The sequence below is a fragment of the Lontra canadensis genome, unplaced genomic scaffold (genome assembly GCF_010015895.1).
Source record: "Lontra canadensis isolate GAN:19392208 unplaced genomic scaffold, GSC_riverotter_1.0 scaffold177, whole genome shotgun sequence".
NCBI lineage: Eukaryota > Metazoa > Chordata > Mammalia > Carnivora > Mustelidae > Lontra > Lontra canadensis.
The window spans coordinates 1,182,460-1,201,833 of NW_022631171.1; the positions used below are offsets into that span (position 1 = coordinate 1,182,460).

General features: G+C 40.2%; 1 protein-coding gene and 1 pseudogene across 3 annotated transcripts in view; one reads left to right on the forward strand and one right to left on the reverse strand.

Moving 5' to 3' along the window:
• Positions 1 to 19,023, reverse strand: part of ATP6V1H (ATPase H+ transporting V1 subunit H) — a 144,696-nt gene extending 125,673 nt beyond the window's left edge. For 2 of the 3 annotated variants that reach the window (XM_032846582.1, XM_032846579.1), the window contains exons 1-4: positions 18,878 to 19,023; positions 17,413 to 17,568; positions 9,473 to 9,575; positions 7,895 to 7,984 (exon numbers count right to left, since the gene is read on the reverse strand). In XM_032846582.1, the coding sequence (XP_032702473.1) occupies positions 7,895 to 7,984; positions 9,473 to 9,575; positions 17,413 to 17,525 (306 nt within the window). In that variant the 5' untranslated portion in view covers positions 17,526 to 17,568; positions 18,878 to 19,023. Of the gene's footprint in view, positions 1 to 7,894; positions 7,985 to 9,472; positions 9,576 to 17,412; positions 17,569 to 18,152; positions 18,189 to 18,877 lie in introns of those variants that run through there. The other variant, XM_032846580.1, reaches the window with a different exon arrangement.
• Positions 5,229 to 5,594, forward strand: LOC116860533 (annotated as a pseudogene).
• Positions 19,024 to 19,374: the final 351 nt, after the last annotated feature.

The following is a 19,374-nucleotide window of genomic DNA, read 5'->3' on the forward strand; positions in this document are numbered from 1 at the left end:
AGGCAGACGCTTCATCAACAGAGCCACCCAGGTGCCCCCAGGACTCTGTGATTTAGAGTATTTTAGAAATGGAAACTATAACTGAAGGAAACACAAACACTAAATTTTGGGATATTTAAAGACCAGCCCTACCAATTTTCTCTCCTCCCAATCAATACCCTCTTTGCTGATTCCCTTGGTGACGGATTTAAGGCTCCCAACCCTTGAGACTGGGATTTTAAGGTTCTGTCATTTTCAATTGTATTGAATAATTTATAATTAGTTACAAATAATTTGGTGGGAGGTAGCTCCTACACCCTCTTCAGTTGTAAAACTCTTCAGACAGAACATGGCTGCTGCAAAGTTCAAAGACATGAATTAGGGGAGAGAAAAGCCATGGTGCCCTAAAGGGGAGGCAGCCCTCTTAGTGTAGGGAAGTCAGGGAGAGTGAGAGAGCAGGGGAGCAAGCAGCGTATAGGGTTCACAAAAGATGCTGCAGTGGGGAACCCCTGGGTTGCACTCTCTGTCCTGAGTATACTTGGATGAGGCTATGTATTGACTCTAAAGAGGAAAGGCCCACCAAGCAACACTCATCAGGCAGACAGATGTGTACACAGAGGACAGAAAACCTGGTCTTCAGCTTTTCCTGGGGCACAACAGACTCCAGCCACCCTGCATAAGCCCTGAAACTGCTTTTCTGGGACAGAATGGAACAAGGCATATCAGGAGGCTCTCTACTGTGGGGTAAGGGAGAGGGTCTGAGTCTTGCCTGGCCCTTTAAGATTTGGAGTTTTGAATCCCAGTCCCTGGCCAGAGCTAAAACACAGAACCATGATGCCAGGCATGCCCAAGCACAGACAGATTGAGGGCAGGGGTCTGACAAAAGCCAGGGACAGACAAGGAAAGACTGTTCACTATACTGTGAGGACTTTGTAAACAACAGTGGCTGTGAGTTCCCCTTCTGGGGGACAAGAGGGTAGGGTAGCACCATTTTTCCAAACATGTACACTCACACACACCCAACCCACCAGCACCATAGGACTTCAGAGAGAAACACAGTGCCTCCAGTGGAGGCTGGAGTCCCCTACACCAAACCCCACACCCCTGCACCCAGCAAGGGCATCCTTATAATGGCAAATATGACTGTAAGCCAGCCCAGCAGGCCTCTCTCCCAGAAGACTAACACAGGCCCCCGTATGTGACAAGCATACCAATCACAGAGTGCTCCAAAGAATCAGCTTCAGTTCTGGTGGAAACAGAATAAGGGTTTCTTTTTATTTTATTTATTTATTTTTTAACTTACTTTACTTTTTATTTTTTATTTAATTTTTTTCTTCATTTTCTTTTTTTCTTTTTTCTTTGATATCAGGTTTAGGTTTTTTTGTTCATTTGTTGGTTTCTTTCCTATTCTCATTTTTTGGATCAGGTTTTTTTCTTTTTCTTTTTCTTTTCTTTTTTCCTTCTTTCCTTCAAATTAGGCTTATGGTTTCTATTTGTCTGTTTGCTTTTTTGTTCCTATTCCTTTTCTCTGTTCTTGAATCAGAATCCTTTTTTTTAAATCGGACTTAGCAAACAAATCAAAGCACACCTAGTTAAAGGTCCAAGCAGGAGGAACTCTACAGAGTACTGACCTGTGGTACAGAGCTACCAAAAGACAACATCAGAGTCCACACAGCATACACCAGAATCACCCCCTGAAGCTCCAGGCCCTAGACAGTGTATGACCTCTTTCTAATATAGTATTACTCTCATGAGCAGGAAACATAACAAGCTTTCATAATACGCAAAAGACAGAAACCTAGACATAATGACAAGATGGAGGAATTCTCCCCAAAAGGAAGATCAAGAAGAAACCACAGCCAGGGAATTGCTCAAAACAGATATAATCAATATATCCGAACAAGAATTTAGAACAACAGTCATAAGGATACTAGCAGGGTTTGAAAGAAACATAGAAGACACCAGAAAAACCCTGGCTGCAGAGATAAAAGACCTAAAAACCAGTCAGGCAGAAATAAAGGCTATCACTGAGATACAGAACCAACTGGATGTAATCACAATGAGGATGGAAGAAGCAGAGGATCAAATACATAATATAGAAGATAAAATGAAGGAAAATAATGAAGATGAAAAGAAGAGGGAAAGAAAACTATTAGATCAAAAATATAGACTTAGGGAACTCAGAGATTCCTCAAAGCACAGTAATATCTATATCTGTATCACAGAAGTCCCAGAAGAACAAAAAAAAAGGGATAGATAGCCTGAGAACTTCCCTAATATGGGGAAGGAAATAGTCATTCAAATTGAAGAGGCGCAGAGAACTCCCCTCAAAACCAACAAAAACAGGTCAACACCAAGATACATCATAGTAAAATTTGCAAAATACAAAGATAAAGAGAGAATTCTGGAAATCAGTTAGGGACAGAAGGTCCTTATAACTGACAAAGTTGGACACATAAGGTTAGCGGAGACCTATCCATGGAAATCTGGCAGGCCAGAAAGCAGTGGCATGATATATTCAATGTGCTGAATGGGGAAAGTATGCAGCCAAGAATACTTTATCCAGCAAGGCTGTCATTCACAATAGGAGAAATACAGAGTTTCCAAGATAAGCAAAAACTAAAGGAGTTTGTGAACACTAAAGCAGCTCTGGAAATATTAAAGGGAGCCCTTTGAGTGGACAAGAGAGACCAAAAGCAACAAAGACTAGAAAGGAACAGACAAAATCCACAGGAACAGCAACTTTACAGGTGGCACTAAATTTATATCTACCAATAACTATCCTGAATGTAAACTGACTCAGTGCTCCAATCAAAAGATACAGGGTATCAGAATGGATTAAAAAAAAAAAAAAACAAGACCTATCAAAATACTGCTTACAAGAGATCTCATTTTAGACCCAAAGACACCTCCAGGTGAAAGTGAAAGGGTGAACAACAATCTATCATGCTAATGAATATCAAGAGAAAGCTGGGCTAGTAATACTTTTAGCAGACAAACTTGATTTGTAAATCAAAGACTGTACCAAGAGATGAAGAAGAGCACTATATCATAATAAAAGGTTCTATCCATTAAGAAGATCTAACAATAGTAAATATTTATCCCCAACTTGTGAGCAGCTAAATACAGAAATAAATTAATAGCAAACATAAAGAAACTCACTGATAACAATATAATAATACTAGGGTACTTTAACACACCACTCACAGGAATGGACAGATCATCTAAGCAGAAAATCAACAAGGAATCTATCTATGGCTTTCAATGACACACTGGACCAGACAGACTGAACAGATATATTCAAGGCATTTCATTCTACAGCAGCAGAATACACATTCTTCTTGAGTGCATGTGGAACATTCTCCAGGACAGATCATATACTGGGTCACAGATGAGGCCTCAACCAGTACAAAAAGACTGAGATCATGCCATGCATATTTTCAGACCACAACATAAGTTCAACCACAAGAAAAATTTTGGAAAGACTACAAATACATAGAGGTTAAAGAATAACCTACTAAAGAATGAATGGGTTAACCATAAAATTAAAGAAGAAATTAAAAAAAAAAAACACATGGAAGCAAATGAAAATGAAAACACAACAGTCCAAAAGCTTTGGGACATAGGAAAGGCAGTCATAAGAGAAAAGTATATATAACAATAAAGGCCTTCCTCAAGAAGCAAGAAAAGTCTCAAATACACAACCTAACATTACAACTAAAGGAGCAGGAAAAAAGAACAGAAAAAGAACTAAAACCAGCAGAAGAAGGGAAATAATTAAGATGAAAGCAGAAACCACTGATATAGGAATCAGAAAAACAATAGAATAGATCAACGAAACCAGGAGCTAGTTCTTTGAAATTAACAAAATTGATAAACCCCTAGCCAGACTTATCAAAAAGAGAAGAGAAAGGACCCAAATAAATAAAATAACAAATGAGAGAGGAGAGAGATCACAACCAATAGCACAGAAATGCAAACAATTATAAGAGAATATTATGAGCAATAATATGCCAACAAATTAGGCAATCTGAGGGAAAAAATGGATAAATTCCTAGAAGAAACAGAAAATTTGAATAGACCATTAACCAGCAAAGGAACTGAATCAGTAATCAAAATTCCCCCCCCCAAAAAACAAGAGTCCAGGACCAGATGGCTTCCCAGGGAAATTCTATCAAACAATTATATAAGAATTAATACCTATTCTTCTATGGCTAGCCCAAAAAACAGAAGTGGAAGGAAAACTTCCAAACTCCTTTTATGAGGCCAAAAACTTGAATTTGAATAAAACAAATAAGCAAAACTTATCTTCCACCCATCACTGTTCCAGGTACTTAAGTCACAAACCTTTAATAGAATAAGAATAAAGCCCTTCTTCTCAAAGCCATTTAATAATTGCTGTTGATACCTGAGCACCAAAAAAAATCTTAATCTTCAAAATTATGTACCTAAAACTGAACACAGAAGAAAAAAACAAGCAATTCTGTCCAAAACTATTCTATCCAGAAGTGTGAAGAATGAAATAACTGAATCACAAACAGGAAACTATTTGAAATTACGGTATTTTTTAAACAGCACAAGAAATAAAACAGTCAAAGTTTGTGCAAATTTCTCAATATAACTAAAATGTTACCAATAAAATCAACTGTTAAAATGTATTTAATCAATAACTAAGGATAATGTCAGCTACCTAAATCTGAATCCCTCATAAAAAATAGGTCAACAGGAAAAGAAAAAAAACTGTATTTGAACATGTTCAACTTTAGATCCATCTTGATTGGCAAAAATGTCAAAGTCTAACAATGCCCTCTGTTGGCAAGGTTGCAGATACACAGGCATTCTCGTATGTCAGTGGCTGCAAAATGGAATTTTATGGCAATAGCTAACCAAAACTATGTATGTAGTACTCTTTTGCCCAGCAATCCTATTTTGAGGCATTTACCACGAAGTACACTCCCAACCCATATGAAAATACATTTGCCCAAGGTTATCTTGGCTTTCTTTCTTTTTTTTTTTAAGATTTTATTTATTTGTCAGAGAGAGAGAGAGAAAGAGTGAGCACAGGCAGACAGAGTGGTGGGCAGAGGGAGAACCAGACTCCCTGCCGAGCAAGAAGCCAATGTGGGACTCGATCCCAGGACGCTGGGATCATGACCTGAGCCGAAGGCATTGGCTTTATTTCTAATTACAAAATATCGGAACCACATTTTGGTCCAACATCTTAGCGAGGCTGCTCCCCACACCTCGTGATGCCACCCAAGGACAATAAGAAGAAAGATGCCAGAAAGTAGGCCAAGAAAGACAAAGACCTAGTGAGCAAATCCGAAGGCAAAGCAAAAAGAAGCAGCAGTCCAAAGGCAAAGTTCAGCACATGCTCAATAAGCTTGTCTTGCTTGACAAAGCCACATATGACGAATTCTGTAAAGATGTTCCCAGCGATAAAGGTTATAACCCCAGTTGTTGCCTAAGACTGAAATTCATGGTTCCCTGGCCAGGAAAGTCCTTTGGGAACTCCTCATAAAGGACTTATCAACTGGTTTCAAAATAGAGCTCAAGTAATTTACACCCAAAGCACCAAAGGTGGAGATGTGCCAGCTACTGGTGAAGATGCATGATCAGGCCCAGCCCAATGAACATTTCAAAAAATAAACCTTTATTCAACTCAAATAAATATGTATATGAGCTAACCTCAATGTCATCACATGAGAGACTGATTAAGTAAACTATAGTACATCCAGTACTTTGTTGTAAGGAGCCTGACTGGCTCAGTCAGTGGGTGTGCAATTCTTGATCTCAGGGTTGTAAGTTTGAACCCCACACTGGGCGTAGAGAATACTTAAAAATAAAGTCTAAAAAAAAAAGTATTTTGTTTTTATCAAAAAAGAGTATCTCAGAATGGATATGGAATGATTTCTGGCATATTTTGTTAAGTGAAATGAGCAAAATATAAGAGATGATATTTGGTACATGTTTTTTATAAGAAAGAGAAGGAAGTCTGTATCTGCCTATTTATGCAGGGGGAAAAAAACAGGAAGAATAAACCAGAAATCAATGATACCAGTTACCTAACAAGAGTTAGATAGGAAGGCAAGGGATAGGAGTGAGGGTTTGGTGACATTTGTCTGAGCATTATCTTTTCCGTATAGTTTTGACTTCTGGAAGCATGTTAGTGTTTTACATAATCAAAAATAATAAAACAAAATCTGTAAGAATGAGAAGAAAATAAGTAGAATACCAAAAAACACAAATGAACTAACTGTATTTCAAGAAAAATGATATAACCACTCTGAAAGAAACCTGAACACAATTCACTGGCTACATACTCTCAGCTTAAAGAAAAGTACTGCAAACAAATACTGAACTCTAGATAAAGGGTTCACTCTTCACAGCTATATGGGTCAGCCATTTTGAAACTCCTTTCCCTGTGCTGGGTGGAACAGACAAGTAAATATACAAAGGATAAGAGGAACTCACAATTTCACTGTCACAGAAGAGTTACAAATACGGAAAAGGGAGATTAGAATGAACTGGTGTTGAGCTGAAATGAAACTGGACGTAGTATGAACTCATGGTCTCTAATTTAAAGATATATGTATAAAAAGTAAGGGTATTTGTGGGGCACCTGGGTGGCTCAGTCAGTTAAGTATCTCTTTGGCTCAGGTCATGATCCCAGGGTCCTACAATCAAGTCCCTCATCAGGCTCCTTGCTCAGCAGAAGGAGCCTGCTTCTCCCTCTACTCCCCACTCCTGCTCTCTCTTGCTATCTCTGTCTCTCAAATAAATAAAATCTTTTTAAAAACTGAAGATATTTGTGTGTGCATGCATGTATGTGTTGTATGTATGTATACACATATAAATAAAACCAAAGTCTGCATGCCAATTCAAGCCTGCTCATTCTAGGTACAATCCTATATAGTAATCAGGATAACCAAGGCAGACCACAACATTCCCCATTTTTCTTAACTTTACTAAAGGAAAAAATGCTGAAAGAGACCATGATCATTCTCAGACAGGCCTGTATCAGCCCAGGCTGGATACTGATCCTTACTCATATTATAAAATCACTACATTACTTTAAGTGACATGAGGGTCCCTAGGTACTTCTTAATTAGAAGTATTCTTAACTGGAAGTACTAGGTCCCTAGTACTTCTTAATTAACTTCTGTACCTTCAATTACAATCATTACAACAACTGGAATATAGTAGGCCATCAATAAATGTTTTTCCTTATAAACTGACGAACAATGCTCCACATAAAAAACACACTGATACTGTTCTTCAAGTCCTGAGACATGCAGTCAGGTACTGGATTTAGCAGCCAGGTGCCCTGTCTCAAAGAGAACCACTCGGTACATCAACATTTTAAACCTAGATTATACTCTAGTGTAAAACACAAAACTGTGAATAAGGGAGGCCCCTCTGTGTTCAGAGACAGTAAAACAGTAAATAGAAACTTTATGCAACTGGAAAAGTCTGATGATAAGCAAAATTGTTCTCCAAAGAGACAAGACTTTGAGGGCAAGCACACTGCCTGCATTCAGCACTGAAGCCCCAGTGCTTGGCACTGACTTGAAACATAGCAGGGGCATTGAAATCTGTTGAATGACTGAAAGGGAAAAAGCCACATCGCCTATAAGTACAAAGAACATCCAGAAAGCCTCAAGTGATTCACCCCAAATTGTTGATATTCGACCTAGAACTCCTAAGGTATTATGGGGAAAAAATACAGATTGCTTACTAGACATCCTAAAAAACAAAAATAGCCCATGTGGGGGCATTCCCATCTTTAACACTATTAGCAATTACAACTCTAAAAGAGAACCCATGGTGTAAGTGAAACCATCAAAAATACTGTTACTGCATGGAATACAAAACAATGAAGTCAGCAAATGTATTAAGTAAAGAATATACCTACCTGCAGCATATCATCCACCATAGTTAATATGTACTGAACGGTCTGTTCTTTGGAGATATGGGTCATCAAATTTATAAAGGTTTTAGCACACTGAAAAAGAAAAAGTAATGTTAACTTATTTTCAACTACAAAACACATTTTAATGGAATTTCAGTAAAATGTTATTTCTCTTGCATAAATTCTAATACAAATGCTATTACCAACAGATCTCAATTACAAAAAATGGATACTTGTTACAAATACTGTGAAGTATGAGAGAAACATACTATGACTCGTGTTCAATTTTTGACCATTTTTAATGATCAATTTCAAAGTGTTTACTACTTTTAAACAGACCTAGTAACTATAACTCTTGACTGACCATGGTAACATAAAGATTAAGTTACACAGACAACCAAAAATTATCAGTGATTTTGATTGGGGTTATGTTTTTGTTTTTGTTTTTTCATTTGCTGGGAAGCAGAACACTACAGCAACAAGGGATTAGGATTAGAATCAGAAAGCCATGAACTGTCTCCACCCTACAACATATCAACTATGTGATAATCTCTGGAATTCAACAAAAACTGGAGCTAACATTATGTTTCCTCACAGATTTCCCAAGATTGTTCTTAGAATCAGACTGAGTTGCATACAGGCTCTTACAGGCCATCAGGACCCCACATCAGATTGTGGAGCATAACAAATAGCACGGAGGACAAGGGAGTTAGGAGAAGGGAGTTGAGGGAAATTGGAAGGGGAGGTGAACCATGAGAGACCATGGACTCTGAAAAACAATCTGAGGGTTTTGAAGGGGTGGAGGGTGCGAGGTTGAGAGAACCAGGTGGTGGGTATTGGAGAGGGCACGGATTGCATAGAGCACTGGGTGTGGTGCAAAAACAATGAATACTGTTACACTGAAAATAAATTTAAAAAATTTAAAAGGGGTGCCTTGGTGGCTCAGTGGGTTAAAGCCTCTGCCTTCGGCTTGGGTCATGATCCCAGGGTCCTGGGATCGAGCCCCGCATCGGGCTCTGTGCTCAGCGGGGAGGCTGCTTCCTCCTCTCTCTCTCTCTGCCTGCCTCTCTGCCTACTTGTGATCTCTGTCAAATAAATAAATAAAATCTTTAAAAAAAATAAAAAATAAAAAAAAGACAAATGTATGTTTCCATAACCCACCTTTGCTGACATTAAAATTGAACTCTAGTTGTCTTAAAAAAAAAAAAAAAAAGAAAGAAAATCTGACGGTCATATTCTAGAAATTTTCTTAAATTTCTTAAAAAATGTTCTTAAAAAAAAAAGTTAAGCAACTTTAAAAGCAACATATACTTTGAAACTTAATTTCCCTTCTAGGAATCTATTCCAGAAAGATTTTCAGAAATGCAGAAAAGGATAGAGGAATAAACATACCCAACATAACATTTTTCCAAAATGAGCAAAGAGAACTGGAAATCATTCAAATGTCTTCCAATAAAAAAGGATTTTTAGCTAAATTATGGTGCATACCTACAATGGAATGTCATAAAGTCATTAGAACTCTTTTCTAGTATTTTTAAAGACACAAGGAGGTGTTGATGACATAATGTTTATATCCATCACCTGACTGCCTTCAGTTTGGAGCATCTCTTGTTTCTCTTCAGGACTTCTTTTCATTTCAAACCTTTGAATGAATTCACAATCTTCAGCAGAAATCATCTGCCCCCTAGAAAGTAAGAATAAGTTGGGTTTTCTCAGTAAGAGTGGAATCACCACCGTGAGCAAGGGATACAGGAATTCCCCATCTTTCTCCTCTCTCCCTGGGAGTTAACCACTAGGGTGGGCACACAGGTCCTGGCATCAGACAGACCTGAGTGAAAGCCTGGCTCCACCACATACTGATCATCCAACCTCTCTGGACCTGAGTTAATTTATCTGCAAGGTGGGAATAATATCCACATTGCCTTTAGGGGCTGATTTGAAGATGATATCAGATGACTCATTTAAGGTGGTTAGCATAGTGCTTAGCTCACAGGAAGCACTAAATAACTGACACCTCTTAGACTGTCCAAAGTCTCACCCTATCCCCCTCACAGCCAAAGAATTCACTTGGTTTTCTACTCCATCAAGACCAAAGCCACTTTATATGAACTTCTACAATCATTACCTCCAGCATATTCTCATATTCCCTCCAGACTCAGAAAAATGTGATCTTCCTCCTCTCTGAAAAAATAACCGTTCCATCCCCACTTGTCCTCTCACCAATCATCCCACACTATCCTGTTTTCCTCTTACTTCTTTCAGGGGTCCCTTCTTCAATGGTTCTTTGCTCCCCAAGGCTTCTTTCCAAGCTCAATCCTTGGAATCTTATTTTTCTCTCCCAAATTCTTTCCTTCAGTGAGATTCAAACCAAGAGAGTCTAGTCTTTTCTCTCTGCCAAACCATCTCTGTCTTCCACCTCTTACCATTTTCACAAATTCAGCATCATCACAACTGAACCATCATCACCTTCCCTTCCAACCCGGCATGACCTCACAGCTGACTAGTCAACAACTCACGCTTCCTTATAAAAAGACCTGTCAGCAAAACAGCCTTGCTAGTCTCTATGACACTGGACACCTCAGGACATACATCAATATTTTCAGACTATCAGTATAGTGGGGAAAGTAGAGAATTTGTATCAATATGAGGAAGAGTTCCAACTGCAACTGTGAAATTCTGGTATGTCACTACCCCTCTGAGCAATGTTTGCCACACCAGTAAAATGGCAATTATAATACTACCTACCCTACTCCACTGAACAGTTGTGAAAAAAATATAAGAAAAAGCACCTGATGAATATAAGCATGAAGTAAATACAAGTTTAAAATTAAAAATGTCTTGGGTGCCTGGGTGGCTCTGTGGGTTAAAGCCTCTGCCTTCCTCTCGGGTCATGATCTCGGGGTCCTGGGATCGGGCCCCATGTCGGGCTCTCTGCTCGGCTGGGAGCCTACTTCCCCCCTTCTCTCTGCCTGCCTCTCTGCCTACTTGTGATTTCTGTCTGTCAAATAAATAAAATCTTTTTTAAAAATTTTTCTTTAAATTAAAAATGTTTATAATATGTTCTGTCATTCAAATAGCATCAATATATTTTTTTTAACTCAGTAGTTTTAAAAACTGCCCTTCCCCACCCCCTGCACCCACGTATATTGAGAGACTAATGTACCACAAAAGCCCAACAGTGGAAACAATGAATTTGAAGCAGGTTTCCCCCACATGCATAGTTACATGTAGCCCTTTTTCAGATCTTTGATTGGATTCCTGGTGGCAGGCCTTGACATGGAGATTGGTGTGTTGGCAATCTATGTAGGCAGTGCTCCCTAGAGAGCCCAGGGAAAGGGTGGAGAACACCAGACGTGGAAGGTAAAGAGCCCAGCCAGATTCAAGCAAAGTCCTGAAGAGAACAGGTCTCTGACCACACAGGAGAGTCTGGGAAGGTGAGGTCCTCAGACCTATGCCCTCCCCCAATACAAGGGAACCAAACTTTCAAACTTCCTGATACTCCTCCCCACAACCCCACCTTCCTCCAAAGATCCTGACTTTCAGGTATTCAACATGTCAGTGTTTTATTTTACCCCTTCTGGGTTTTCTATATACTACTACTATATACTAAACTATTTTATATCCTGTTAACTTGCTTCTGGATTTTGTAATCTGCTGCTGTCATTCTTGTATCAGCTACACAGTTTGAAGCTTGTAACCTTGTTTTCACATAGGCTTTTTTTTTTTTAACATGGCTTTTTTTTTGTAAACTATTCTCATGCATTGAATTTTTTTTCAACAAACCTTTCCTTACCAACCCAAAGGGGAATTTCAAGTCCTTATTTCTCTAGATTCCTAAGGCAGGTGAAAACGTGACCATTTCCTGACACTCTCTTCCTGAGCTTCCGGATTCTTCTTGTCCTCCTCAAAAGACTCATTAGTGTTCTTCATAGACTCCTTATCTCCTTTCCTGTGCCTCAGGTTCTATGGAAGGCTCTCTCCATTTGCACTCCCTGAAACCTCCCTGAGTGCTCCCCACTAGCTCTGCATAGGTAGCTCACAGTCTGAGGCCCAGGCTGCCCTCCTGCCGTCCCCACTCATACACGGGGACCTCTCCTTCAACAGAAGAAGCACATAGGCACTCCAAACCCTCCAGGGCAGAACTGACATCACTAACATATATCCCTACACACACTCTACTGCAGCCTGGTTAATGGTATAATGAAAGTGCAAAGAAAGGGGAAAAAAAAGGCACTTTGCCCTGTTTTCTCCACGGCTACGCACTTCACATACCAGGCAGGAATAAATGCACTCTGTACCCTGGCTTAGACCAGCAAGGTCATCCCGTCTAGCTATGGCCCCAAAATAAACACGGTCTTTTTCATAAACCTGAACTTCCTAGCTAAACCAATTTCAGCCCCAAATTTTGCTATGCTGATGTATACAAGCATATCATAACCTTTGCAGATAGGATAATCATGTGAAAAAGTTGTGGTTTTTCTACCATGACTAAAGCGTACAATGAAGGTTACACTTGGTAACCTTATCAATTCTATGGCTTTCTTTTCCATTTAAATAACTGTGATTTTTATTTTGTAAGCCAGTTCTTCCGAAATCTGTCTTTCCTGCATTTGTTTCAAGTAACCTTCTTCAGAATTTTCTTGCTTAAATTCTTTTGTCTCTCAATCTTCCTTGGACAGTCCCATAACCTAGCAAATTAGGGACTCTGATCTCTTTTCTAATGACCTGAAACCACTCAGACACCAGTCCTAGCCATCCTTCCACCTACCATCAGTCTCCTCCTGACTTCCCTGTCTCTGGAGTGGCTCAGGCCTAAGGTAACAATCCACTAAAGGGTTTCCTTGCTTTTGATCCACCCCTCCTCCACATCCCTCTTACCTACCACCAGCCAGCTTTCTCAAGCACACATCTAACAGTACTTCTCCTTTTGTATCAGTCAGACTGTGAATTTGAATGGCAATTCTACCTAGCACCTAGGTAAAGGCATTCAGGAAAAATCTTTTGAATCAACTGACTAATTAAAACCTGTATTGGCAGGTACATGTTACTTAACCTATCTGCACAGCTATCTGCTCTTCTTTAAAATAAGGCCAAAAATAAATAAATAAATAAGGCCAGAAAAACAGATCCGACTGTTGACATGAAAGCAACATGAAACAGTCCATGACTTACCAAGTACATTACTCCTTTCCCAAATACTGTCTCCACCACTGCCCAACATCTACTCTACCCATTAATGATCTAATCACCCAAGATCAACCTTATGTCTGTTGGTGGACACTTAGGTTGCTTCTATATCTTGACTATTGTAAATAATGCAGCAGGTTGACTCTTTGGTTTTGGCTCAGGTCATGACCTCAGGGTCTTGAGATCAAGCCTTGTGTCAGGCTCCCTGCTCAGTGGGTAGTCTGCTTTTCCTCTCTCTTCCTCTGCCCCTCTCCCTGCCTGTGCACTCTCTGTCTCTAAAATAAATAAATAAATCTTAATTTAAAAAAAAGAAGAAAGGCCTTCACTGTAATCTACCAAGAATATATTCTTTCCTCTGTTAGCATTTTCTAGCTCTTTACCAAGCTTCAGTTTTGTTTTCATAGCATTTAGTGTCCTGGCATTAAGTTAGGAAGTAAGACACAGAGACAAATCCTGCACATTTCACTTATGTGTGAAGTCAAAAAAACAAAACAGAAACACATTCATAGATACAGAGAACAAGCAGTGATGAGGAGAGGAGAGGGGTGTGAGGGGAAGGGCAAAATAAATGAAGGGGATTAAGAGGTACAAACCTACAGTTACAAAATAAATAAATCATGGGGATGAAAAGTACAGCACAGGGAATATGGTCAATCATATTGTACTAACTTTGTGTGGTGACAGATGGCAGCTAGACCCACCAAGATGATCATTTCATAATGTATAAAAATATCCAATCACTATGTTGTACACCTGAAATTAACATTACATTATAGTCGAGACGCTGGGTGGCTCAGTGGGTTAAGCCTCTGCCTTCGGCTCAGGTCATGATCTCAGGGTCCTGGGATCGAGCCCCTCATCGGGCTCTCTGCTCGGCAGGAAGCCTGCTTCCCCTTCTCTCTCTCTGCCTGCCTCTCTGCCTACTTGTGATTTCTGTCTGTCAAATAAATAAATAAAATCTTTAAAAAAAAAATTACATTATAGTCAATTAAATCAATTTTTTAATTTAAAAAAAGCAGAGTTGCTCCTATGGGGGACAATGAAACCTGAGACAGCAGGCAAGGGTCTGTTAAGAAGAGAGCATGTGAGAGATAATGACAGCTTACACACGGCAGTGAAAGTGGAGCTAGAGAAAAAGTGTGTAAGATCTGGGATGGGTTCTGACGCAGAGCTAAAAGAATTTGTCTGGATATGGTTAGTTATGTAAGAGAAGCGTCAAAATGCCTGATGGGTTTGGGCCTCCAAAGCCAGTGAAGGAAGGTGCCACAAACTGGCCTGCAGCAGCCAGGAGAAAGCCCCACCCAACTACCTGAGGCTCCCCTAGTGCTGCACGTTCTTCCCCAACTTAGCCCCCAGACAGCAGTTTCCTTCACCACCACCCACAGCTCCTCTGCTTGGCCAACTCCCATGAGTATCTTCATGTATTCTGTGAAGTCATTCCTAAAGCTCCCAAATAATTATTCGTTCCCTGCTTTTGTTATTTGAGAAAACTTCACATATATTTCCATTTTAATGCTTCCCACTTTTTATTATTGAATCTTTTTTCTTTAAAGTTCTGTTTCCTCATCAGACCTTATACTCGACTGGAAGAATGATATTTTACAGTATTTTATGGTTCTTGGATCCTTGGGATAGAGTTTTACTAGATTCTAGCTTGACTAAGAGATAGCCATGTCCATTCATTTAAGTACGGTCTAGTTCAATTACTAAGAAAAAGTTTAATCAAACAAACATACATTTTTAAAACACTGTATTTTCATAATAACGTGTTAGTCCATATGGGCTAGAGCATATTGGCCTTTTGACATTAGAGGACTTTTCCAAGGGTTTTATTTTTATCGGAATAAGATGTGATACAAGATTCCCTGAGAACTCATGTGTCATGGATGGCCCCAATGACTTATAAGCTCTTTGGGTACATTTAACATCCACCAATGTCCCCAAAACAGTTGGCTCAACAGCAGGCACACGGTATCATTTGATGAACATTTGTATACAGATATACATAGTAGAAAGGCTTTATAAAGAAATGCATGAGATGGACAACAAAGTAAAGGACAGAAGTAGGAATGAGACTACAACTTAGTAGTACAGAGGCCTTGGAAAAGGAGGAACAGAAGAGAAAGCAATTAAAAATCTACATGGGGGCGCGCCTCGGTGGTTCAGTGGGTTAAGGCCTCTGCCTTTGGCTCCGGTCATGATCTCAGAGTCCTGGGATCGAGCCCCGCATCCGGCTCTCCGCTCAGCAGGAAGCCTGCTTCCCTCTCTCTCTCTGCCTGCTTCTTTGCCTACTTGTGATCTCTGTCAAATAAATAAATAAAATCTTTAAAAAAGAAAAAAAAATCTACATGGAATTAAAAATGTTCCATGCCCATGCTAGGGAACTTCTGCAGTCAGCCAGTGCCTTATGGTCAGTAACAATATCACTCTATTTAGGTTATAAACAGAGTCCAGCTTTATAAACATGAAACTCCTTGTCCTCTAGTCTAAACACACTCTGGACTAATATTAGGAAACAGAACTCAAAATCCTAATTTCACAGGGGTTTTAAACAACTACACAGATAGAGATAAAGAGAGAAAACATCACAAAGTCCCTCCTCCTCTTGCCCTTGAGTCCATGGCCCCATAACAATCCAGTCCCTTAAAGTAGGAATCCAGACTCATCTTAGATCTTTTTTCTCACCCTCATACATTAAATCGATCACTAAGACTTTCTCAAATCTATCCAATTCTATCCATTCCAATAATCGGAATACTGATAAGGTCTCACCCTTAGCTCTAGGTTTGTTTCCACAAATCTACCCTCTACTTTGACAGTAGAACAATCCAACCAAAAGGCAATCTGACATCTAACCCCCACTTACAAACATTGGTTGTTCTCAATACCTACAACAGCAATTTTAAAACTCTGTTCCTGGAGGAGTCTTCACAACTGGCTCCTTGCTGCCTCCAGCCTCAGCCCTCTGCACTGCATGCCTCCAAAACATGTTTTATTCCCCACCTAAAATCCTGCTTTTAATTCCCTACCTTTGAAAATCCCCCACAGGAAAACCTCCCAGAGGTAGGATTAACTGTCATTTTTCTGCCCACCTATTGTTCCCTGTGCACCTTTCTACTATCTCAGTTAACATACCAAATTTAAATGATCTGTTTATATATTTGACTACCTACCAGATTATAAATTTACCTTTTGAAGCCTCAAAGCCTAGAAAAATGCCTCACACTTGAAAGGCAGGAATAAATGTTTGATAACTGACTAAATTAACAGATATAAATGCATCATTTTTATACACTGCATGTCCCTCTTACAGCAGAGAAAACTGTTAAATACAAAACTAAAGATTCCTCGGGGCACCTGGGTGGCTCAGTGGGTTAAAACCTCTGCCTTCGGCTCAGGTCATGATCCCAGAGTCCTGGGATCGAGCCCCGCATCGGGCTCTCTGCTCGCTGGGGAGCCTGCTTCCTCCTCTCTCTCTCTCTGCCTACTTGTGATCTCTGTCTGTCAAGTGAATAAATAAAATCTTAAAAAAAAAAACTAAAGATTCCTCAATTTGTTTTTCAAAATGTATATAATCTTAACTGAATTTCCTTAATAAATCACTCATAAGTATACCAAAATAAAGATATAAAGTAAAGTCAGTATGATAAACTATGGTTAAGAAAAAACTCTTACTTTACAGATAAATACAGAACACCAGCATGCTAAATCTTAATGCATACAAGAAAGAAGAGGAAAGAACCAAAATTTATTAAGAGTATATTCAACATACACAGTTTGTATTCAACTGTGTTAATACTTTAAGTACACTATTTGAGCAACAACTCTGAGATATCTATCTTCAGTGAACCTCAGAGAAGTTAACAGATTTACCTAAAATTACCAGTCTAGTAGACAAAAGAACCAGAATTCCTAAACCCAGGTCTTGAAATTCAAACTCTACACTGTTTTTACTAGTTCTATAAGCCATTCTGCAAAACCTCTGTCCCCACATTGATCACCAAGGTACAACAAGCCAGTCTGGAAGGCTTTGCCCATTATCCCCTTCCTTGGCTACAGCTCCCATGAACACGCTGCCCACATTTCCCACTCATTCAAGAAGTACAACTTTCCAGACAGAAAAGATCAAAACTGCTATAAGCGGCTCTGTTACCCTGCTAGAGCCTCAGGCTGTTTCCAGCACTTCTTAGGTCAAGTAAGAATTCTAAGGAGGAAGTGTTTTCTTCCACATTCATTAGCATTTTTCCAGTATTCCTCTCACAGAAGCATGATCATGGACAAGTCTGATGTGAAAGCACATGATTATCCATGACTCACAGCAAATGAGCACTTACTGAAGATAGGACTGCCAGTTCACTTTATTCGCGCGGACCTCTGCAGCCTTGGCGGCAATAATGTTTGTCGGAACAGCAGCATCTACGGCACCTCGGATATCCATTTTGGTCATCTAGATTTTATGATCTGAGATGTTTTTCAACAGATCTTCAGTTCTGATGCAAGATGAAGTCAGAATACCAGATGTTACCATTTTTTAACAGCCACTATTATCATTGCTGTTATAATTAATATCATCATTATCTTACACTCCCCAGACAACCATTCAACTCAAATATTGAATATCCTAAATATTAAATATTATTATTATATTTCAGATCTTGCCCAATTTAAGAGTGTTGCCTAAAGATTTTTTCATTTCCAAGAAAAGTTTTTAATCATTGAGTCTAGTCTTGCAGTAAATTTTTCAAAGGAACTCTTAAAGATACTGACATCAGAAATCATCCTTTAATAAAGCAGGCATACAGTTTAAATGTATGCAACTGGGATCATACTTCCTTCTGACAGAAAAAATAACTTGCAGAGATAAAACCAATTATTTCATTTACATTTACTAAACATCATTTTTAAGTGACATATATGAAAAACCCACAAGTACCTTCTAAGATGACTCATTCAAATTAAAAACCCCAAACTGGGAATGTCATTTCTTCAAAGACAGAACTTTCTTTTTTCAACCAATTTCACAGTATTTTCATAACCAATTTTAGGAGAAAGTTTTGGAACGAATACCAACTACAGTTTAGGTACAACTGACAATGGAGTCTGGTGTTATAACAAGAACCTACAAAATGAGCTTTCATGTAATTCTCACTTCTAAATTCACTAGTAAACGCTTAAGCCTTATTTTATCTCAATACAAAATATGTAGATTCTGATTCACAAAATGTTAAATTCACGCCATGGCCACAAAGAAACTAAAGCCATACCCAAAATTCTATTCTACAATCCCAATGACCTTAGTCAGTTTGGAACTTAATCTCTGCATCTGAGGATTTGCTGCCTAAACAATCAAAAGCAATACACACAGGTACGGCGGAGATAAAACTGGCTCTGTCCGGGTCAGGCTGGAACCCTGGTTCACCCAAGCGGACTCGGCCCGGCAGCCTCTCCTGGCGTAGGTGAAAGTACCTCATTACCGTCCTCTAAATCCCTGAACAACTCGAATTTTCAGCAGGCCAAGGCCTGCCCCAAACCTGGGGAAAGTACACTTACCTTTCCTCCCCCTCCCCCCCTGCTTCTCTGCGGTGGAGGAGCTCCAGTTCCGTAAACCTACTGGAGGACTGAAAGGAAAGAAATCTGGAGACCCAGGCGAGAGGAGAGCAGAAGGCACCTGCGCAGCGAGAAACCAGCGCGCGCGAGGGAAGGTGGGGAAGACGCAGGGGTCGCCTCACTTGGGCTGCGGCAGGCGACAAAACGCGAGTGCGGCCTTACTTCGCGAACCCTGGGGACCCCACAACTCACCCAAAGGCGGCGGGGACGATGCACGGGTTCAGGCTGTCGGGGCCACAGCCCGGCTGGGGCGCCTGAAACAGCGTCGAGTCGGCGTCTCCTGCCCGGTAAAGAGGCCTGAGAGGCGGAGCGAGCCACAGACCCCGGGAAGTGCAGAGATTCCCGCACCCAGGAGACGTTGCGGGCGGCACAGGCAGAAGGAAGCAGGAGCGGCCGCCTTAGAATGACAGGAGGGTCGGTCACATGACCAGAGACACGTGACAGCCCGGAAGCCGGAAGCCGGGAAGATCCAAAACAGCTCGCCGAGCCTCATAGCTCTTAGAAGGGTCTTGTACACGGAGGGGAGCTAGTGTTCAGGCGACTGGCGATGGAAACTCCGGAGGGACGTAGAATTTAAGCCCAGGCTGTCCCGTCAGGAGGGAGGGGAACAGGATGGGTACGTAGGGACCACCACCCCAAAACCCAGAGCCCCGCTTGGGGGCAGCCGGCGTCCCCACCCCAAGGCCGAG